Source organism: Bombyx mori, chromosome 8, assembly GCF_030269925.1.
Source record: "Bombyx mori chromosome 8, ASM3026992v2".
NCBI lineage: Eukaryota > Metazoa > Arthropoda > Insecta > Lepidoptera > Bombycidae > Bombyx > Bombyx mori.
Genome location: NC_085114.1, coordinates 8943865 through 8968208, shown reverse-complemented (window position 1 = coordinate 8968208; position 24344 = coordinate 8943865). Strand labels below are relative to the sequence as shown.

General features: G+C 37.9%; 1 protein-coding gene across 11 annotated transcripts in view; it reads left to right on the top strand.

Moving 5' to 3' along the window:
• LOC101737699 (uncharacterized) overlaps positions 1–23762 on the top strand; it is a 123947-nt gene extending 100185 nt beyond the window's left edge. For 5 of the 11 annotated variants that reach the window (XR_001140080.4, XR_001140078.4, XR_002431472.3 and 2 more), the window contains 4 exons: positions 19929–21334; positions 21788–21908; positions 22332–22386; positions 22525–23762. Coding sequence is in view for 6 of the 11 variants with exons in the window: in XM_012695548.4 (XP_012551002.1) it covers positions 19957–21334; positions 22332–22386; positions 22525–22576 (1485 nt within the window). In the remaining 5 variants the exon portion in view is untranslated. The remainder of the gene's footprint in view (positions 1–19928; positions 21335–21787; positions 21909–22331; positions 22387–22524) is intronic. The other 6 variants (XM_012695548.4, XM_062669731.1, XM_062669730.1 and 3 more) reach the window with 2 other exon arrangements.
• The last annotated feature ends 582 nt before the right edge of the window (positions 23763–24344 follow it).

Here is a 24344-nt window from a genome sequence, read left to right as displayed (position 1 = left end):
CTTTTGCTTTGGCGTTATTTATTCAGTAGGACGACCCCGGGGTAGAGATACTCCGCTGTTTACATAACATTTTCGTGCCACCGTACGTACAATCGTCGACTCGTCGACGTTTCCACAAACTTGAATTTACTAACTGTTGATTTAGATATAAGTGCTTCGGGCTGTTTTTTCGCGTCAAAATAATTTCGGTACCTACCGCCTTTTCGCGTCAAGTAATAAAATTAAACAATCTAAACGTGTTTATTGACGGTGGAGGCATGGTAAACATTTTCGCTTTACTGCCAATTTATATTCTGGTATAAAAAAAAAAAAAAATCACCTAGTTGAATACTGTGAACGCGCACTGAATTTTATTATCACAAAACGGGACTTTTTGTTTTTTCAGGTTTAAATGTGTAATAATGGTAGTTTATTAACGGTTTAATATCCGTGAAAGTGCACAAATGTGGGAAAATGAAATAAAGCCGCTGGACGTAATTTTTCGGGATCCTCCAAAAAGTCCCCTGAAAAAATCTCAGTAAATTATCACCATTTCATTGAGATTGTATTTCGTCCCATATCATCTCATCTTATTTCATATAATTTCATCCCAGTTCATTAATGTCTCAAATTAATCATCTTCATTTCATTTCATTTCATTTCACCCCATAATATAATTTTTCATAAAAATAAGAATATCAATTAAAATAAGACATGACTTAAAGGTCCTAGTAACCAGGTCTTAAAATCCCATTAAAAAAAATTATTACAAAACAGACGAACGATGTATTTTTCACGCAATACCAACGAGCCGCATTTGTTTTGGCAACACAAAATAGTTTGGTTTCATAACTTTGACACTATTTTCGTACGATCGGACATACATATTATGTTTTTATGCAAAATCTCGTAACTGATAAGCCTTGTTTATTCTATTGGTTTTGACGCCCGCACATTGCGCTGTCTTATAAGTCAGCACGGTGAAATCTTTATGATAGGTAGCAGACTGCAGTTGGGATGTTTGTGCGAATACACAATACTATCAGAGCATTGCGTGGGCGATTGATTTACACGTAACGATGTGGTGCGACAATACAACTAGACTTACGCGGTACATACACGAAGTCTTATGGATCAGTTATAGTGTTCAAATTACGTCATAAATACTGGCTTACTTCTTATTGGATATTGGAATTCAAACGTGCTTAGTAGAATTACATGTGACATAAATTATTTATCTGCAATTTATCTAATAACAATCCTGAGTAAGTAAATTTCAAAATTCAAGATTCAAACGAACCATACTAGTGGTAGGACCTCATGTGAGTCCGCACGGGTAGGTACCACCATCCCGCCTATTTCTGCTGTGAAGCAGTAATGCGTTTCGGCTTGAAGGGTGGGGCAGCTCTTGTAACTATACTGAGACCTTAGAACTTATATCTCAAGGTGGGTGTCGCATTTAGCGTTGTAAATGTCTATGGGCTCCAGTAACCACTTAACACCAGGCTGTAAGCTCGTCCACCCGTCTAAGCAATAAAAAATAAATAAAACCAAAGTGCGGTTAAAGTAAAGAATCATTTCGAAATTTCGTCTCGTTCATAAATAACATTTAATTTTGAAAATATGAAATAAGGTATTGCAGAACCGGATTCGCATTCAAAATTAAGAAACACTCTCGCTGTAATGAACGAACGGGGACGCCATTAAAATAGCGGATCATAAATAATTCAGGCGCGGGGTTTGGCGTCGTTTCAAGACATTTCCACATTAAATTTCATGAGAGGTACATTTTTCCGGCGGGCGGCGGGCGTTCGGAATCGCGCGGCCGTCGACGATGCGGGACAGCTAGTTACATGGCTACATACATACATACTGACACTAGGAGCAGGCTTAGGGACCCCGGTAACTGTACTTGTCGAACTCGACAAAGAGTTCGACGTGCAACCTAACCTATGAAACAGCTCGCTGAGTTTCTCGCCGGATCTTTTAAGCGGGTCCCGATTCGGATCCGGTAGTAGATTCATTCGCGAATCAGTTGCTCTTGAGCTGTTAGGTCTCTTTCGGAGGCGCTCGGGCAGCTGTTAGCAAATCCCACCCCTTCTGGCTGAGCCTTTGCTCGCCCACCTGTCCTGGTGAAAGTGGAAAGGCCTCCGAGCCACCAGTAATCCTTCAATCACAAAAAAAAAAAGTTACATGACCGTCGCAACTACTAAATTGACCGTTTTGTTCGATCGTCGGAACGATACGGTCATACGGTGCTAAATCGAATCGCTAGCTCCCTCAATAGACACAAATCACTGCATTCCGTACTCGGTTGAGTAATGAGCGTTCAATCCTGCATTTATACAAACAAGATACGCGCGATTCTCGAACGATTCCGCTTTAAATATTTCGAAGCGCTGTGCAAAGAAAATTTTATTTGTTCGTTTTGTGTCGTCGCCTTAGCCGCTGGGAACGGGAGGCCCGGCCGTCTCGTTTTATTTTGACGTCGTAAACCGAAGTCTGCGGCTTACTAACGTTGATTTATATGTTAATTGCTGTAACGATCTTCTTCTAGTTTACATTACCAAAAGCAACGTAAACGATTATTGATTAACTAAGAAAGAATTTGCGAATTTAAGATTAGGAAGACTCCTTGACAAAGTACTAGAAGTTTTTCGGTGTAAAGTTGAAATTTATAATGGTATTTATTTATTTATTTTAGTCTTCTTTCAAATTAACAGTATAACCAAAACATTTGTAAGGTATTAATAATATTAGCTTAAGTAATTTCTAGCAACAACTATAAATCGCTGCAAACCATCATGGAATATATCCGTTTCCGGAACATTTTTTTAATTTTTTATTGCTTAGATGGGTGGACGAGCTCATAGCCCACCTGGTGTTAAGTGGTTACTGGAGCCCATAGATATCTACAACGTAAATGCGCCACTCACCTTGAGATATAAGTTCTAAGGTCTTAGTATAGTTACAACGGCTGTCCCACCCTTCAAACCGAAATGCATTACTGCTTCACGGTAGAAATAGGCAGGGTGGTGGTACCTACCCGTGCGGACTCACAAGAGGTCCTACCACCAGTAAAAGAGATTAAACAGAGATTAAACCATTAGAGTAGTCTTTATTATTTCAACGATTCGCGCAACTGAACTGAAAAAAATATCATCATATTTAATAGCAGTTCCAATGAACAAAACGCATAATACAACTACTCGCTATTTTATTATTATTATTATCGTCATCACATACGAAAACACTTTTGTTTTTCAAAAGACATTAGTGAGCTAAAACAGAAGATTCGAGGGCCCCACGACAATTCACCTACAATGTGAAAACAGTGATCCATCATGTTACTATCAAAATTTGATGTTGACATAAAGTGGATGAGAAAATGATTGATGCGTTGGCCACTTCTGAAGCTCTTAACGCAACCAAAGCATTTATTCAATTAATTTTATGCAGTCGGCTCCCTATTACTAATACTCATAGAATGTGTGTGTAATTTATTTTTTAATATATTGCTATTTAAGGATTGAGTGCTGTTAGTGAGTGAGCTTAGAGTAACTTGAATTACAATTTTTATCCTTATTCGTACAGTTTTCAGTAAGTTATCCAGTTTAATTCTGAACAATAAACTACTGATTATGTATATCAATAATTTTAGGGCCCTAAGGTGAGCTTCATCTGATGTTATGAGTCTATCAGTTCTCGTAGGTGTACTAATTTAAAACTGTCATCTACCTCGAGATATTAACTTGAAATTTCAGTTGGAATTGAAGCAATTGTTAGACCGGTAAGAGTAACGCCATCTATCGCCGAATAGTCGAACAAATATCGAAGGATCTAGTAACATCTAGAACGCTCAAGAATTATAACGCCATCTATTGTCAGATAGCGGAAACACACAATACTCGACTTTTGTGGAATATTTTCGACGATTCTAGGCATTTCGTCTCGACTATAAAAGCATTGCAGAGATGGCACGCAGTCAGTTAGTAATCGGAACTACTCGAAGTGAAACAGCGAGCGGATCACCTGAAGCGAAGCGGAAGAAGTAAATTGCGAAATTTAAAGTGTTTGTGAAGTGTTTTAAGTGTTCTAAGTGCTAATATAGGGTTAACTTGTACTTCCCGACTTCCCTTGTAACCTCAGCGCGTAACACTATCTATATACTCGTAATACCCTATTCAGAAATAGGTGTTTTAGTGATGGTGAAAGTTTGTCTGTTATCAACTAGTATTGCACACACTCAATAAAAATATTACTTTTCCCTAGATTTGGAAGCCGAAATTATACCGTCACTCTGTACGAGTGTATAGTGGGCTCTATTAAGCCGCAAACCTTTAATATGACTTTCTTAAAACAATCTACATTTATATTTTTATAAGTAACTCTAATGTTCTGGATGTCAAAAATATTTCTCCTTCTTCCAAAAATATGCTATAACAAAGCTCACTGAAAATAAATTTGTCAGTCTTTCACTAACTTAAGGACACTTGTGGATTGACATTGTCACATGAAAGAAACCGTGACTTTTCATTTTTATTTTACTCGGGTCTTCCTTTTACTATTTATAAATTGGATCATACCGTTATTGGCTTTTCGACAACACGCACTTCTTTATTATTCAATCTAATATTACTTTTGTGTCTGTTCGAATATTTTGCGGCTTTTTTCTAGGATTCCGTATCGAAATTACGAAAGCTGAACCATCTTAATTTATGTGAAGATTTCAAGTCCAAAGAGCCTATAGCAATAGGCACAGCCTACTGAGTTTCTCGCTGGGTTTTTCAGAGGGTTGCGATTCCGATCCGGTGGTAGACTCTGTGAAGCACTGGATCTGCTAGAGCTACGGTTCGCAATTTATCTCAGGTTAAGCATGTGAGCTTACCTACCCGTCCGAAGGTAGCGGGAATAGCTTCTTATGCTACTAGCAAATAGGTTGGGGAGAAAAACAGATAGAGTGATAGTTCCTTATCAACAGCATTCGTATCGTCATCTTACCGAGAATCGATATTTAGTAGAGAATTTTTCGATTAGTTTCCCACTTCCTTCAACACAACGCTACACCAAGAATTTTGGATGTGTGGCGGACCAGCATAACTCCAGCATATTTCTTCCATTGGATGCTGTAGAAAACGAGTACAGAGCTTAGTGAATGGGCTGTGGCACGTCTATCAATAATATTTCATGATAGAGTTACACCACCTCAAAACACTGTTTATCGGTGGCAAGCACATTGCGAGACCATCACCTTTCTTCCTATTTCTGTCGTGAAGCAGTTATGATGGGTTCCGGCTCGAAGACTAAGGCAACCGTTACACAATGCAATTGAAACTCCTCGACTCCACGACCTCGACTCTGGAGATGGGAGGCGTCATTCAAATTCTAACGGCTCTAGTAATCACTTATCATAGAAGTTTCTAAGCAACTTTTTTTCATTTAATAGAACATAAAAGAGAAACTAATTGAGTAGCTTTTGAAATATTCATTTTAAATTACACTTTGAATTTGAACCGTGACTGAGCGACAAGTTCTTCTCCGATTTTTTTTTCATGTTTCTCGTTCGACTATTTGTATGCGTGACCAAAAATGCAACAATGGACAAATATATGTCACATTAATGTTACCGAGCATGTGAATTATAACCATTTGTAAAACTTAATTTAGTATGTATTGTTGCGTAGAAACTCGAAACCCAAAGTATTCCGTGAGACGTGTTTGTCTTTCCAATTATGTTTACCTTGCGTAGTTGGGTGAACAAGCTCACGGTCTACCTGTACTGAGGTTAATAGAGCCTATATACATCCCAACGTGAAGCCTTCACTGACCTTGAGACTTATGATGAGATCGAACTCTGAAAGTCTGAATACATCCACATGAGAGTTTTATGGTAGAAATACTTATTCTCCACCAAATCGCCTTTATATCAATCCGCCTATACATATATATACACAGGCCTATTTCAAAGAATGCCGGTTGGTGATTGCAGTACGATGTTTTTTTTTTAATGTGTGATTACTGGTGGCTTGGAGGCCTTTCCAGTTTCGCCAGGACAGGTGGGCGAGCAAACACTCAGCCAGGGGGTTGGGATTTGCTAACGGCTGCGCCTCCAAAGTAGACCTAATAACTCGAGTGCAACTGCTTCGCGAATGAATGTACTACCGGATCGGAATCGCGACCCGCTGAGAAGATCCGGCGAGAAACTCAGTGGCCTGATGCATGGGTTAGATTGCACGTAGAACTCTTTGTCGAGCTCGACGAGTACGGTTATCGGGGTCCCTAAGTCTGCTCCTAGTGTTAGAGCTGAATGCGTCTACTGGAAAGGATAGTGGAGTACGCCGGTATGATTTTCCAAGAACCCTTCTGTGCATTATCCAGTAAAAGCTACTACAACACCCAACGATACCCAATGAAAGAAATGGGGTAGTGGTATTCTAGACCGACAACACATAGCCAAATCTCACAAACGTAACACTTGCTGGCTATATTAAGGTCCATGACATTATAACTGCGTAATTACCGGTTGGTAGCGCGTCACATGGGCCCGCGTGGGTAGGTACTACCACTCTACTTGTTTCTACCGTGAAGTAGTAATGCGTTTCGATTTGACTTAGAACTCATGTCTCATGTGGCATTAACATTGTTGACGTCTATAGGCTCCGATAACCGCCGCTGGACTGCACCATAATAGCGTGCACCCGGTTGTTTATAGCTACAAATATTCAAATATTTGTTGTCCAAATGATGTAGTGTAAAAGGCAAAGTTGATTTAATTTAAATACCAGATGCCATAAAAGTAATTATTTTGATATATAGATCAATTTGTTACTACCAAATGTGCGTTAAAAATTAATTATCAATTTTGTATTGCGATAATGGCTTACACATAAAAAAATTATATATGCTGTTGCGGACTTTATGTAGAACTATCACTACATAGTATAAAACAAAGTCGCTTTCTCTGTCCCTATGTATGCTTAAATCTTTAAAACTACGCAACGGATTTTGATGCGGTTTTTTTAATAGATAGAGTGATTAAAGAGGAAGGTTTTAATGTATAATAACATCCATTAAATAGTGGAGAAATCAATAATAAACTCAGTTTCCGAAGCGAAGCGAGGGCGGGTCGCTAGTTTAATTAAGATAAATATTTCCATTACATACTTGTAGCTCCAACGGTTTTCTCCCCGCACGTCAGAATAACTCGCAGATGGCAGATGTTTTTCCTACTAACTTCATACTTATCATTATATTTTTTGTAATATCTTTATAAATTATAGCCTATGTGCTATTCTGATATATATGGTATATTATTGTAAAGTTTCATCAAAATGCATTCAGTAGTTTTTGCGTGCAAGTGTAACAAACATTCATCCATACATACTTACAAACTTTTGCATATATTAGTAGGATTTTATCATGAAACAAGTGTTTATTAACATCTTCTTTTATTTTGAAATTTACTAGAACAAATTTTCTAAAAGTTGTAAATAAATTATTTCTATGGATGTAGGTCCTGACTACACTACGTTTTTTCCAGATTCTATTTTAAATGAAAATAAAATAGTGATAGAAACACAAAATAGATGTAATTTATAATATAATCCAGGTAAAATATTCATTGTATTTTCATTTTTTTTTCTTGAACACCATATTGAAATATTAAAATCCTATCACAACTTGGTGAATGTAATGACGCCTTATATAAAAAAAATAATAATCAAAATGCTTAGGTTTTTCAAATAATTAGATGTGTATGTACCTATACATTATGTAATATAACATTTCTAGGATGGAAAACATCACCTTACTTCGCCAATTGGATAAAGAATAGTAAACACAGAATAAATCTATTATAATAAATAAATCTTTAGAAAACCTGCTTTAGTAATATTTCAACCAATTACTGAAATAATTAAGTATTAAAATGTTTGTGGAAATTCCATTCCACTTAGCCCTACGTGTTCAGACACATTTCACAGTTATTAGAAGCCGCTGCATATGCAAAACTTTCCTGGAATTCGTATAATCAAGCAACTCATCCGTGAAGTTCGAGAATTCACTTATTTGTCCTGAAAAAACAATCAGCTTTTGGACTATGAGACCTTTAACGGACTTCTGTGGCGGTGGAGAAATCTTCTCAAATGATTTAAACTGATTCTGAAGATATAATAAAAAAAAACTTAACAGAATAATTAAGTTAATACCTACGCCTTATAAATACTAAGTTATATATATTACATAATTTATATTTTTTACGATGCTTAGAATACTTTACACTTTTCGTGGTCAAGAACGACTAAGATGTTATGAGGACATTTATACTTAATACATTAATGCCAACTACCATCTATTTTTCTTCACACATATACTTATTATAATGACAATTCAAAACCACTAACTTAAAATGTATAGAACTCCCAAAATCGACGAAAATAGTACGAAGCTATAGTTTCTGAATAGGGATTCAAATCAAATCAAATCAAACACACTCCATCTATGTCTTCTTTGGTCGATCTCTTCCCCCTCTACCTTGCACTACCATTTCCATACATCTCCTAGTCACATGCATCTTCTCTCTACGCATCACATGTCCATACCACGCTAACGCTTACGAATATATGTATGTATGTGTAAAGCAGTACAGTATAAATAATTACACGTCCCAAGAGAATACTTTCATTAAATTGAAACGAATCAACGTATTATAGAAAAAGTAAAAGTCATAAAATAGTAATCCTTTTATAGCATAAGCTACGGCTCCCGCAGATATTTTTCACTCGCTACGCTTTTTATTCGATTGCCCTCGTGACTTGCGTTTACCATCAACTACCTCACTTGAGCATTAATCAGAAACAAAAACATTTCAATTTAAATTTTTTTTCCTGCCTATGCTGATAGCCTTGAGGGGCTATTTCAGTTTCGCCCTAGCATGTAGGTGAGCTCACGGAGCTCAAACCGGAGTGTTGCTAACACTGACCGGTAGCAAGAGCGTTGCTTCGCAGAATCTACCACCGGATCGGAAACGCGACCCACTGAGAAGATCCGACGAGAAATTCAGCGGGCTGTGTCTATGGGTTAATTCGCTCGTCGAGCCCTTCGTCGCAAGCGACGGGTTCGACGAGGACGGTGACCGGTGCTTGTGGTACATAAAAGCACCGTTAATGGATCGGGAAGATTCGTAATGACGTGCTTTGGGTGACGTCGACTATTTACCATTCGGTCTACAGAATCGGGTATGTAATTCCCAGCGGCCACGGGTTCTCATGTCGTGCCGCCTTCTCAAAGTGGCGCAATGAGATTTCAATGGAAAATTAGTTTAAGTAGGTAACGTCACCCCGAATTTTTTTTTTTCGTTCCCAATAAGATCTTTAATATTTTGTATCGTTTCAATAAAACACAATCGCGCCCACACGTTTCCGAAGGCTTTCGAAGACCTGTCGACTGCGGCTTTTTAATCAACCTCCGAAGCGTGCCCGCTTAATTTGTACCGTGCCAGAATAAACAGATTGATTAAATTATTTACAAAGGTTTCTGCCAACGGAATCGTGAGTGGGTTCATTAGTCCACGTGACTTGCAAAATAGGAAAACGACAGTCGCCGTACACTCCCACATTGGATGTGACCGAATCTCACCCACTTCACTGACCCTAAAACTTTTACTGGCATTAAAAACACCCGGGATTCGTTGACTGCACCGCACTAATTAGATTTCGAACTCGGTATATTTTTATTTGCTTGCCTTAAAAAAGTTTTATTGAGATTGTAAACTTTTAAACTTCCCAAATTGAATCATTTCCAGAATGGTGCCGCTGTAAAAACCGTAGCTGTAAACTGATAAAAATTCTCGGTTAATTAATAACACCGTATACTAATAAAGTTATTGAGTATTGCTACTGACGTCTGAGAAGGATCATTAAAACTTAAATATAGATAAGTAAATTACATTTTTGAGGTCCGTCATTTTCATTTATTAATCATTAACCTCACAGGGGCTAACGAGAAAATTGCTATATTTTAGATTTTTAACAATTTATTGTAAGATTTTAGTCCCGTAATATAGGTATATACATTAGATTACCAAGCATTAGATTACCTTGTCGTAAAATAAATTTAAAAGGGCTGTCAAATAAATAATTATTATTTAGATGAAATCGCAATAAGCTTGGCCTTCATCACACTATTTTGTAATTGCAACAAAATTTGACAGAAAAAATAAAACATTGTTATTCATTGAACATTGTTAAAACATTGTTATTCATTGCCCTACAAGGGAAATAAAAAAAAAAAAAAAAGAATACAAATGAGTTGACAAATTAAAGATTAAATACTCCTTCACAACTATATAAAAAAAATACATATTACGAAAGCGCTCGTAAAATCCTGAGGGGGAAGTGCATTCCAGAGTCGATTGTTATGTGACATGAAAATATATTTTACGTCACGTATGTATGTATTAAGTACGAAGACGGAATCATTTTCTGCGATCATTTTTAATGGACCTACAAGGGGTAAAATTTAGCATTACGAAAAGACTTCAGAGCACTTGAAGCCTTAAAAAAAATAACTTGTTTATAGTTCACGCACGGTAAAAGTAAAATCATCCAAAATGTCCTCCGTGTCATTTATTTGCAACCTAAACGCTGTAGATGTATGTGCATGTTTCTCTCTTTAGTTTAGTGTCGATTTTTGAGTGTTATTTACGTTATATCGACTTGAGTCATTTTAGTTTCAAATCACAACGGGGTGCCAAAAATGTTTTCATTTCAATCATCGTAAAAATAATCCCTTTTTTTATTGCATAAATGGGTGGACGAGTTCACAGCCAACCTGATGTTAAGTGGTTACTGGAGCCCATAGACATCTACAACGAATATGCGCCACCTACCTTGAGATATAAGTTCTAAGGTCTCAAGTCTAGTTACAACGGCTGCCCCACTCTTCAAACCGAAACGCATTACTGCTTCACGGCAGAAATAGGCAGGGTGGTGGTACCTACCCGCGCGTCCAGAGGTCCTGCCACCAGTAAACTCACAAGAGGTCCTACCACCAGTCAAAAACGATGTTTTATTAATATGCCATTACGCCGCGATTTAGTTGAACGAGCAAAAATTGAATGTTACAAAGCGTTACATACATGTCGCGTTACATTATGGTGTGATAAAGGACAAACTCTTGTTCAGCGCGCGCTGAATGTGACAAATAAATACCGTTATCACACACGCGGGATGGAGTATGTTTTCATATTGCAGACTGATTGGTATCAAAGGTCTCTCATTAACACATATCGTGCTTTTGATATGTAAAGCGTGTTTTCGACTGGGCCGTTTTTAAATAAACACTCCACGGCAAATTTACGCTTTGAATTTTTGTAATACAAAGAATGTTTATTTTTTGTTTTATTATTATTATTATTATTTATTTTATTCCGAAAGTGTAGGTAGTTATTGTTTTATTTAATTTTGGTATTCTATATGAAATGTTATCGTTAATAAATGTAATATGGATGCAAAATCTGAAGTAAATATATATTAAAAAAATACAAAAATACATATATGTAATTTTTTGACATGATTCAGTGTTTTATAAATTGAGAGTTAACTATATCCTATTATAAAAGTTAATCTGAACTTAAATTTTAATCATAAAATTTGGTATTTTTTCTTTATTTTTATTTTAGGTACTACATACCTAAGGATTTTTTTTTATTCTTTATTTTGTGTCCCCAATAGCTCTACTATGGGATGTTTGAGGATTATTCACTATTTCTGGGACACCCTTTATAGGCATACATAATTAAACATTAACAAATACAAAAATAAAGTCTATTTTTTTATGGCACCACAACAATCTCTCAGCCCACATGGTATTGAGTGGCTATGACGGTTATGATGAGCCGCCACAGGATTCACGCCTTACCGTCTTAAACAACTTGAATAAAAAGTCATGAAGTTTGTGGGTTTGATTCTTATTGTATAATATTATTCTTTGATCGTGGAATTTCTTAGATAAATCGATGTCTGTCTGCTGGACTTGAATCCCGGCTAGTAGACACCAATATAGCGACGGATCAATACCTTAAAGGCAAGGGCGTGACTAAGAACATTCATTTGACATTTAGTATTTCATTAATAATAATAATAATAATAATGTTTTTATTTCAAGTATCCATGACTCATATAAATTGTTAGTAAGACTTAGACCTATGTTAGTAGTTATATTTACATCACAATGAATTACTGTGGTAACATCCCATGGGAGATGGCACCACAGCGACCCATGTATATACAGTCCAGCCTGCTTGCGATCATGCTCAGGATACTGTTGGAGCTGGCCCTCACTCTGTTTACCAGAGATGCACACCTCTTACGCATGGTAGCGTAAAAACAATCTATGTGCGCGTCTGCAAACATCCCTGATGCGCTACAAAAGCGGGGCAGCACCACCAGCACCCTAAACGCGTTATTGTATTGAACACGGAGAGCATTGTACGATTAATACATTGTATTAGCTCTGTTTCAATTAAAATACTTTGATCATACCTTAATGAAGCTAGTAAACGTTCAATTTATCTATTGAAATATTTGTATAATACATTAAACGAGAACGCTCTCTAAGTATTTCTACTTAGAGGCTTAAAGGTAATTTATATTGTCACAAATACAATTATCAAAATACGTAAGCATTTCTCAAAAAATAAAAAAAGGCAGTGCGTAGAGGCGAATGTCCAAACAATCTTAAAGTCGTGACGGTTTCGGTATCTTGTTATTTCTCAGTTTAATTTAAATATGTAAATTTTATTAGGCATAATATAGGCTGAGGACTCTTGAATTGCAAATGAATGTGACATTACGTTTTATAGGCTGGTAGCCAATTCACTGGATCGTTTCCTTAGAGCTGACGGCAAATTTTCACTTAGAAATGTTCTCAAGTTTAGCGGTATTTTATCGTTAAAACAACAACACATTTCCCATTCCGGTCTGTCGGCTTCTAGATATCACAATTTAACTAATTCAATTGAAATAACGATTTTCACGCGTTCATAAATTAAAAACGAAATTTTTCGCCAAACGAATAAGAATTTTATGAGCAAGAATTTATCCGTTAACCCATGAAAAATATGTCCCCCTATTAGATAAAACGGTTCCGACACAAATCCTCAAGAATGTGCTATTCGAAATTATGAGAGGAACGTAATATCGAGGAAGGTATAGTCACGCTCTCACCTTTAGAAAATCTCGTACTAAGTCATCGTTCAGTTTCGTCGTAACGAGGGACAGAATCTGTTTTACATCAACACCGTGCGATGAAAATCTCGTAACAATAGCAATTTACAAAACGATCCAGATACCTTTTACGCTGTTCTATATGTATTTAACCGGCGAATGGCAACGGAGTTTTTATGAGTCATTCAGTTATGGGTAATTGTACTTTATTGTATTACTTCGTTCGCTGAGTGATATCGACAGAATTAGGTTGGAATTAATTGAGAAAATTATTTCTGTTTGAAGTATTGTTGCAGTAGCAATCCGCGCGGGTAGGTACCACTACCCTGCCTATTTCTGCCGTGAAGCAGTAATGCGTTTCGATTTGAAGGGTAGGGCAGCCGTTGTAACTACACTTGAAATCTTAGAACTTGTCTATGGGCTCCAGTAACCACTTAACACTAGGAGGGCTGTGAGCTCGTCCACCCGTCAAAGCAATAAAAAAAAGCTAACGATTCGGATACACGACTTTAAGACGGAATGTAAGATCGGTTTATTTATCAATACATTCGTAGAATTCTTTTAAAGTCCTTACGATTTATACGTTCCTAGCGAGTTCAATTAAAAGTTTACATGCATTATGATCATATTTCTCAGGCATCGATTCGAAAACGTATCTTATCCCGGCCGTATAAACAGAACAAAAAATAATGCGTGGGCGACCACACCCCGCTGGGTACACAAGTTACGGGATCGAGTTTACACGAACAACACAAACTTAAATCATGCAAGAACACTGTATAAACATTGAAATTGAGAGTTCGTAATAACAATTACGTACTCAATTTCGTTGAACAAATACCCGATTCCAGTAAAATATTGAGGCTACACCGACCGGAAAGCACATCCCTAATGTCGACAATAAAACGTGTATAAACTCGGGGATAATTGTTAAGACGGAGCGAGCCTATTCGTTTCTAATGTGTTCTTAGCTTCGCTGAATTTTAACGAATCCTTAGTAGGTACCGGAGGAGGATTCTCTTGAGAAATTTGATGTTCTCGTTTCCAGGGGGGGTAACGGTTGAGACATCAAACGCTGTTAAAACTTTTCGCGCGCCTGATTAGGGAGCTCTTCGAAGTGCGTGAATTATAATCACTGGGAAATCGCATTCCTCAGCTTCTATTGTTTACGTCATACCTAGCATGTAATATATGACTATGTTATTCGTTCAGTAAAACAGAATCACTTTATACACGATAGTGAAATAAGCTGAGCATCTTCTCGTTTCCGATCCGGTGGTAGATTCTGCGAAGCACAGCTCTCGCTAGGGCCAGTGTTAGCAACAGTTCAGGTTTGAGCCGCGTAAGCTCACCTACACGTTAGGGTGAAACTGAAATAGCCTATCCATACTACTATAGCGTAGATACCGAAAAAAAAGATGTATGGTGTCGTGGGTTACCGTATAGTAACGAAGTTCCTTATTATATTGTTTTTTAAGTTCATACAATACAATACATTAGACACTGAATAGCCATCATACTAAGACTACACACAAATAATAAAAATCTTACGTTACGGACGTTTTTTCCCGGTTAGGGTACCCTTCCGCATCGTCCCACAAGAAACTTCGTTCCAAAAAAAACTGAACTAATAAAAATACTACACAAATATACCAAAAAATATTCTAGTCACGAAAGTATCGATCGAAAGAATTCGAACACTAATAAAAGAAACAATGAACTTAAATAATAAACAACAAATTAGTTTGTGTAACGTAAGTGTATTTTGCCAACTTCATTGACTATATTGTTACCGCTAACGTTCAAATAAGGTTCTTGAAAGCCACTTTAGTGTTCTTGCGTTTACTGCCGCATTAAAATCGCCAATAACGAGTCGGGGCTTCCGACTAACTGCTTTTACGGAAACACAAACAGCGATAGGTACTTTTATTCGATACTATTATTTAATTGAAAGGCAGAACACACCAAGTGACAACAGAACAGTAGGTATTTAGATTTTATAAATGATAACACAAAAATAACACATATTATTGTGCAACACGTTTTATGTAAAAATAGGCAAAGACAAAACAGTTACGAGTCTGAGGACCAATTTAATCTCTTTTTGTCAAACTTTTAATATTAAAATCAACCAAAGCGCACTGTGGTTATATGTTCGACGCGATATAATATCTACCTATTCCGCAAATTCCGTGAGTACTTATTATTGGGTGGTTTTTAATGTTTTCTCGAATCTTCAAAAACACCAATAAACGGAATATGCAATTGGTTATGCACTCGACTTTTCCATAGTGCTCGTGGCTTGGAAAAATCAGCCTGAAGGTATTGTATAGCCTGCGTGAATATCCACGCCTGGCTGGCAAAAATCAATCTTATGTCAACCAGTAATTCGTATCTGCGAAAGCTGATGCGCTTTTCAAAAATGATTTCAAAGCTGACCCTTACTCCTGACGGTCGCCTCGTCTATTGGTACAGATGGGAGCGGGACAAAGCCTAATCGATAATCATGCATACATACATACATAATTGATAAAGAAATGTTTTCATCTGACAAACAATTTGACTAGCAATGTGTGTAAGCGATATATACGACAACAACTTCAATAAAAACAAAATAAATTACAATGGCATCATAACATTCAGAATTCCCACCGTATTAATAGTCAACAAAATATCAACGCACGCAATCGAAAACAATTACTGTCTCGTAACGAAGCCAAAGTGTGAAGGCGACGACGAATTATTACAAAATCACATCAAGCGATCGTAGGTCACTCGGGACTTACAAACGTGACGAGCATTCATTCGCTTCGGGCCACCTATACACTCAGACAGACCACAATAAGACCCTTGCTGTGCACATATATGAATGCTAATTAGTTATCTTTCGTCTATTTTAAAAACTGCAAAACATTCACTGTAATGGCAGACCTGGTCCTACCAACTTCTGTTGAGGGATACGATAAAAACTCGATATCGTGTAAGTCAAATGTAGCCCGCGATAGTCCTCTTATATTGGATTCATATCCTACACGGAAACCGCAACAGTAGGAAACTAGAGCCGACAGACTGACTCGAATATAGCAGCGGTATGTGTGCTAGGTCGCCCGATAGCAGATTGTCAGATATGCCATGATCACGTAGGATAGATATGGAGTAATTAGCTTAAGCTAGCGCCCCCTTGTCTACCTCGCTTTGTCGATGATAGATAGAGCGCTTGTGCGACGGCGGGCCCTAGCATAATCAGAGAATGATCCGACGCAATTTTTTAAGCCAAAATTAAGCGTATAATAGCTAGGGGGTATCTCACGCAAATGTCCCATATGGCCACTAGCTGAGAGTCTTTAAGAGCAATAGAAATAAATAAATCACAAACTTTGGGCCGCAACATTCTCTCCATTCTGATCGTGGCTTTAGCTCGAGTGTATTTATTCGTAGCTCTCTTTCAAGAGGTTGCAGACTATAATTATTATAACTCATATAACATTCAAATTCATAAATGATGCGTTACGGTCAAAATGTTATTAAAGAAATTTCTAATTTTATTTCTCAGACAATTTAGTCAGCGTTATTTCTGTCCCGTAAATTGTCAAATGAGTTCCGCTTAGCGACACCTATAGTTATTGTTCAGTTAGGTATGCATATTAAGAACACAAGCAACGGAACAGTAATTTTGTTACACGTTATCGTAGGCAACATATTGTGTCCGAAAAAAGAAACTATTAGGTACATGTATAATAAGGCTTAATGTGGGGTGCATAGGAAATGAATTCACTTATTATTTAAGTATTAAGTGATTGTTTTTAATGGCGCAAAATTGTAGGGATACACGATGTGAAACTCATAAAGTTAATTTTAGGTTACTAGACAAATTATTTGTGTACAACAATTCAATGCGCATATATTTTTCTATTATCTAAAATAGGCAGATCAGTTTACGGTCGGCTGAAACACGTGGATCATCTCTCACATGTTTTTAGGCCTACATTAAACATACAACTTTTAGATTCTTTTTTTTTGCTTAAATGGGTGGACGAGCTCACAGCCCACCTGGTGTTATGTGGTTACTGGAGCCCATAGACATCTACAACGTAAATGCGCCACCCAGCTTGAGATATAAGTTCTAAGGTCTCAATATAGCTACAACGGCTGCCCCACCCTTCAAACCGAAACGCATTAATGCTTCACGGCAGAAATAGGCGATGTGGTGGTACCTACATGTGCGGACTCACACGAGGTCCTGTAGTATTTTAGCAGTCTAAAAGCCTCTCTCTCTCTCTTCGATCGGTCCTTCACTGCTGAGGATCGTGACTCCGTCCGATTCCATCAACCAACTGTCTCCATCGATCCCGTTTTGAAGCTTGGTTGAGTGCGTCGCTGACAGGTACCCCCAGTTCCTCCGCTATTTCGTCCGACCATCGTTTGGGACCTCTACCCCTAGGCCTAAAAGCCTACAGCTTATTATTCTTTTTATTTAGACGTGGCTTAAGATTCCTTAATGACTGAATCGTTCTTGTCAGTAGTATACGAGTACATCGGCCAAACGGCCGTCTGGTGTAGTAGTAAGTGACATGGTCACTACACAAGGGGGTCGCGGGTTCGAATCCCGCCAAGGGAAGATATTTGTATGATAAATATAAATGTCTTTTCCAGGGTTATGGATGTACATATTTTATATTAAATATGTGTATGTGTATAATAAAAATCTTATATTTATTTCCGTTATCTGGTACCTGTAACACAAGTTCTTTACGAACTTATCACGGGACCAGGTAACGTGGCGTGACTGTTAGTAAACATTTATTTATTTATTTATTTATCTCGGAATTGTGTTGGGCGTCACGGAGCGTAGTACAATTTGTTAAAAATAAATTTCATTGCAATTACGACGCCATTAAGAATGTTGCATGATTTTAACCCTCGTATTGCGTAATATATTCGTTCGTTTGCGATGGGGGACCTTTACAAGGGGGAGAAAAAAGTTGAACACATCCGACGTGTTTTATGACAAAATGGTAGAAAATCGAAACTCTATTCTACAGTTCGAATTTATTTTATAGTATTCTCAGAGTATCCATTTTTATATAGAACTAGCTGACCCGGTAGACTTCGTAGTGCCTCAATCAATAAATAAAAGACCTAAACTTTTGTATAAAATAAACTTAAAACAAACAAAAGGAATCCGTCCGACGGAGGACACATCAAGGAATAAACAAAATTGTTATTTTTATCTATATCTATACTAATATTATAAAGAGGAAAGATTTGTTTGTTTGTTTGTTTCGAATAGGCTCCGAAACTACTGGACCGATTTGAAAAATTATTTTTCCATTAGAAGCCGACATTGTCCCTGATGAACATAGGCTACTTTTTGTAAAAAAAATTTTATTTAATTTTTTTGGTTTCGTGTGTGTTTTAATGTTTCCGAAGCGAAGCGAGGGCGGGTCGCTAGTTTATAATAATTTCGAGCATTCATATTTATCTACCTTTTAAACCTACTCTAGACTTCCACAAATAATTCAAGACCAAAATTAGCCAATCGGTCCAGCCGTTCTCGAGTTTTAGCGAGACTAACGAACAGCAATTCATTTATATATAGATATAGATTACCGTTTTGGTTATCTAAAAAAATAAATTATATTTTAATTAATAAAATCACAAAACGTCAGTTGTAAAATATTCATAAAACTCAATATATCAATATCTCTAATAACACTAATTTACAATTCCGAATGCTGTGGTAGATACAATTATTGCTTACAAAACTGTTTTCTAAATTTTATAAGACCACAGTGGCGATTGACCCGCGTCGACAATTTCCATTTTCATTTCAAAACTAAATAAAATTAAAGAATAAACAAGCCTGACACCAAACGTAAAATATCATTACCGAGGTCGATCCCGTGTAGGGTCTAGTAATCCCAAAGCGCACTTTAGCGGGCATAACAAATGATTGCCACCGCCGGACGGTCAACGGGCGCTTTACGAGGCGCTTCCCAGCGCTGATGATGATTTAGATGCAAGGAATATCGGCCGGAAGCCACGATAAACCGCGGGGACCCGTTTCCATGGCAACGGCCGTAGTAGCAGCGACGCCCTTGCGACACTAGTTCACGGGCACTTATCGTTATCGCAATAAATTTGTCTGGAATTCGCGCAATAACTTTCAAGGAAAACGCAATAAAAATGCTGATAGCCGTATTTCGTTATGATAGCCGAAATTGATGAATAACGCATTTTCATAATCTTCCCCGGCATGGGCTTGCGTTTGATACATTCATGTATGAGGGCGTAATGTGTGTTCTGTTTCAGCTTTATTTGTGGTTTATTCAGATGAACATTTTTATTCGAGAAGCGATAAAGCAGTATTTGCTAAAAAAAATCGATTACATTCTTTCGGCAGTTTTTTGTTTTACTTTTCCATGATCGTCTTTCATTTTAACAGAGCTCACGAGATGCAGTTGCACATAAATATTTTATAATGAAGGTCGGGAAGTAAACATTGTGTACAAAGTCCTCGATTTATTTATTACTCTGCGACTGATGATGATATATCGACGTCGGCTACTGTGTTCATCGTCACTTACCCTACCCTTATCACGGAGCGTGTAATTTCGGATTCATTGCCCTCGGCTGAGTTACGCCACCCGCGTCGCCTATTTCATTAAGCGTACGTTTTATACATTCTTAGAATTTAAAAAAAAGTCTTATTGTCTTTTACAGGTACATATTGGTGATGAGAGGATGAGCCATGGAATCACGCAGCGCGCCGCCGAGCCCCGAGGATCCCGGGGAGGCGGTGTTCGACACTCGATGCGGTCGATACCCGCACCAGCCATCCCTGCAAAGAAACTTCGCCAGCTGTCGCGAAACGACGCGTCCACGTCCCCTCCATCGCCATGCTGCATCTGAACCTGCACGGCCTGATGATCACGTCCTAACTACTGCCGAGGTTCACGACTATCCCTCTTCTGAATCAGGCATAGCGGCAGACTGCCCTCATCCACACACGAGTAACGCAGAAGACAGTCCTTCATACGACAGATCAGATTACGAAGGGAACTGTAACTATACTCTCAGGCGTACACCTGATTATCATCATACACTCGACTGTAAACATAGGACCCTAGATTATAATCGAAGTCGAACTCCTGATTACAGTCATGGACATATTAACGATTTTGACCGGGGTCATAGTAAAACACAACAGCCTCGTCGAACGCATAGGAAGCACAGACGAGAAGAAGACGACGGTGCTCATTCTTTGGATGAACGATGCGCACGCGACCTTGACGAAATCTTACCGGCCAGACTTGCAGCAGTTAACTTGTCAAGAGAACCGCCACCGCAGACGTGGGATCGCAGCAACATCACCGCTACTATGGAGCGATTTGAGCCGATTGATTATTCATATGCTTACTACGACCACCATTTATCGATGCCGTCGTCTTCAAGAAAAGCAAATCGACAACGAGGACGTGGTGCAGTTCCACGGGAGCGAACCTCTCGTCACAATTATGTCACAAGATATGGAACGGAAGAAAATATCTACGAAGAAATTACTGATGGTACGAGAACTTGCCCAAAACATCGCTACGTTCCTAGGCAGTCGCTAGTATCGCTGGACAGAAGCGTGGTTGAAGAAGAGGTCCGCCGCGTAGAGTCAAGGCATAAGCGAATTTTAGGCGAACTGAATCTAAGTGTCGAAGCCATGCTGATGCCTGAGTGTGAATCGCCTGACTCAGAACGTGCAGAAGATAGAGACAATATTGAAGAATTACTAAGAGTGGGCCCAACGGATGAGCTACTATCACCGGCCAGTTGTAATCCTCCGGATTTAGATAGCGGTTTTAGTGGGAGTAGTAGCGGTGCAAGCTATGTGGGCAGCCTTCGTCGTAAGCCAACAGGCTCGGTACCGCATTTACCTGCTGTGGCATACGGGACACGCACTGCAGGTGTGAAGATACTGAGTGCCGAAGAATGTGGTGTACGATTTCCAAGGGATTCGCAATCTCCTAGGAGCTCAAGTTGTGGGGATGCAAAAGCCAGTGGATTTTGGAATAAAAAATCCTGGAAGAAAATATCTGGGTTCTCCAGCTCGAATAGCATTAACAAAGCAGGCCTCACGGGTGAGTTATTGCATGGAGACTTCATGATTGAATTTATTACGCTAATGCAGCATTTCAAAATACAGCTATTGTTGCATTAAACCACAAATAAACATTAGGGCAAAACGTATTAAAAATTGCATAAAGGTTAACTTTTTACTTTCACAAACACAAAAAAAAAAACATTCATATTCTCGAAATTACGCCATTTAGACTGTGTCATCTCTCACACTGTTCGCAAAATATATTTTCCGTACAAAATAGCGTTCCATTCTCACATAAAACGTGAATGAATCCGAGCGGTATCAAGTCATGAAAACCCTGAGAGCATAATTTCTTTTTTTCTTTTTTTTCGCCCGCTTTCGACTGGCCATAGGCATTTTTCAGATGGACGCGCGCGTGGTTCGATGTTTGTTGTTTTCATTTTGGTTTGTTTATTTGTTTTTGTTAACGGTGGCGCGTTTTGCATTGCAGGTCTGCTCGTTAGGTACACTTTCCGGCGTAAGTCCGGCTCGCAGGGCTCACAGGGCAGGCGGCGGACCGAGCCCGTCAAATGCGATGCGTGCCTCTCACAACGATGTTAGCCGCACTATCGGTAAGGGTTTCACGCTGGTCTCTCAGCAGAAAGTTCGAAAACGAAAAACATACATCAGTTCGTTTAAATTTTTTTTCTTTACTGTATTATTTTATTCCGATAGTGAAATCGACACTGAGCGCGTCCATTCACAAATTTCCGTTTCACTTTTATTTATTTTTGTTCATTATATTACTTTGCGGAAAGATCGCAGGAATATAGGCGGAAAATACAAGTTTCTGCGGTCAGAAACGATTAACAAAGTCGATACGAAGTTCTCTCATTAAGGTATCGCAGATATTACTTCTAACTTCTACTTATTGTTCTCCAAGAACCGAGACAATAGCGTAGAATATTACTTAATTAAGCCATAACTGTAGGGTACAAACTATATGAATATAGTTTTCGAAAATTACTTTCACAACAAAATTGTCTTGGTTGCAGATGAAGCGTGTAGGCCAAGCAGACCTAAATCCAGAACAGCCACTATCCCGTACAGGTTAATAACTTCTTATTACTTACAACAAACATTAATCTCCGCGAATTGTATAACAACTTTCATAAAACCTAACGAACGCTCGACGAAATACTGGCACGCGGAAAATTCTTTTCGTTTCAAACTTTTCCTTTGTTCCAGCTACTCCAACGGAAAACTGGTGGTGCCGCTGGATTCCGTAGCACAGAGCTGAGGGGACTGTCCCCCTCGTCATTCCGTTATCGAACTCCTCAGAGGTTCTCCTCGACACGAAGGTCCATCAGTAAATAGTGAGCCTTCACTGTGAACAGCGCGTATCGGACTATGGAATTTAAAATAAAAAATTATAAAGTACCAACATTCCAATATTACATTTATAAATAGGCAACGGCGAGTCTGAAAGACAAACTGTCGGATTGATGAATGTATTGTGTGTCGTGTATATTATATAGCCAGTAAAACTTTTAACATGCAATGAGTGTATACGTCGAAGTGATAGAAAAGCCTAATAATTTTGTTACGAACGATCGTTTCATAGAAACGTAAAGAATACGTTGTTATAACTTATCAATTTTTAGTAGAATAGTGTTCGAGAAGGCTGACAGTCGATCGGGTTTTGTAAATTATAAAACGGAAACTGCCATTTTAGAAATTTTTTGTTACTTTAATGAATACATATTTAAAAATTGTCTACACAAAGCCAAATTATTGTAAGAAATTAAATTCTTATAACAGCGGTGCTTTCGATAATCAAACAAGTTCACGCCTAATTTCTTATTTGTGTATTAGATTGTCTAAAGTAATAATACAACCTATTTATCTCTTTGATGTCGTTGTTAAATACTTTTTAGGTTAATTGTATATGGTGTAAATAATCTTTTCAAAAAAAAAAAAAACGGTGCACATTTACATGGTTATTTATGTAAATATTTAAAAAAAAATCACTTAGCGAGTGTTCGAATTTTTTTAAATAAATAAATCGTAGTTTTTATGAAACATCTCAGTTCGCAAGCTCACCGGATGATTCGTTTTTTTTACAACAACGCAACTAACTTTATATATATATGGAACTGTCATATGGTAATGAATTCTAAAAGCTTTGAATTTCTCTTGCAAAACATAAATCCTTGACGTAATCAAATCGACAAGTTCAGCATTCAGTGTATTCATTCATCAATCATTTCAAGCAAATGTAAAGGCAAAATGAAATTGTAAATAAGTAGTTTTAATGTAAATTGTTTTTGTAAAATCGGTCAATAGTGAGGTCTTGTAACTAATCGTTGTAAGCTGGACTGGTTGTAATCTCAATGTTATTATTAATAATTTTCTTTGATTGTCTGTATTTTAGTGAACGTGTTCAAGTCAAAAGAGATTTTTATTAAATAAATGATAAAAAGTCATTGTATTTTATTTACATCTGATTTTCCAGGAGTCTGTGTACTAAGCTGTTTTGAATTAGGGTTTTTTTTCATCGTGAGAGAAGAAAGTGTTCAAAGCCATCATTTAGCAGTTGTATTATTTTTAAACCCAAACGCCTGATTGCTTTGGTGCCGAAATAAGTAGGATAGTAAGAAAACATATTTTTTTCCCTACCTATTCGCTCGTAGCCTAAGCGGCTATCTGAGTGAATTTGCTAACACTAACCCTAGCAAGAGCAGTGCTTCGCAGAGTCTACCACCGGATCAGAATCGCGACCCACTGCGAAGATCCAGCGAGAAACTTAGTGGACTGTAATAGTCATTCAGACTTACGGAGTACCGTACCGTATAGGGAGTACCTAGCAACAGTGATTACGCAAACATATGTTTTGTGTTGTATTTTTGTTTTGTTTTTCATAAGTCTCATGGACTGGTCCGCTCATTTGATAGTGAGATGTCGTCACCAATGAACAATAGCTATGCCAGAGGCAATAGAGCCCAATGGCTGCCGATCGGTATCGTTCTCGTCGAACTCGTCGCTTGTGACGAAGTGCTTGGCGAGTA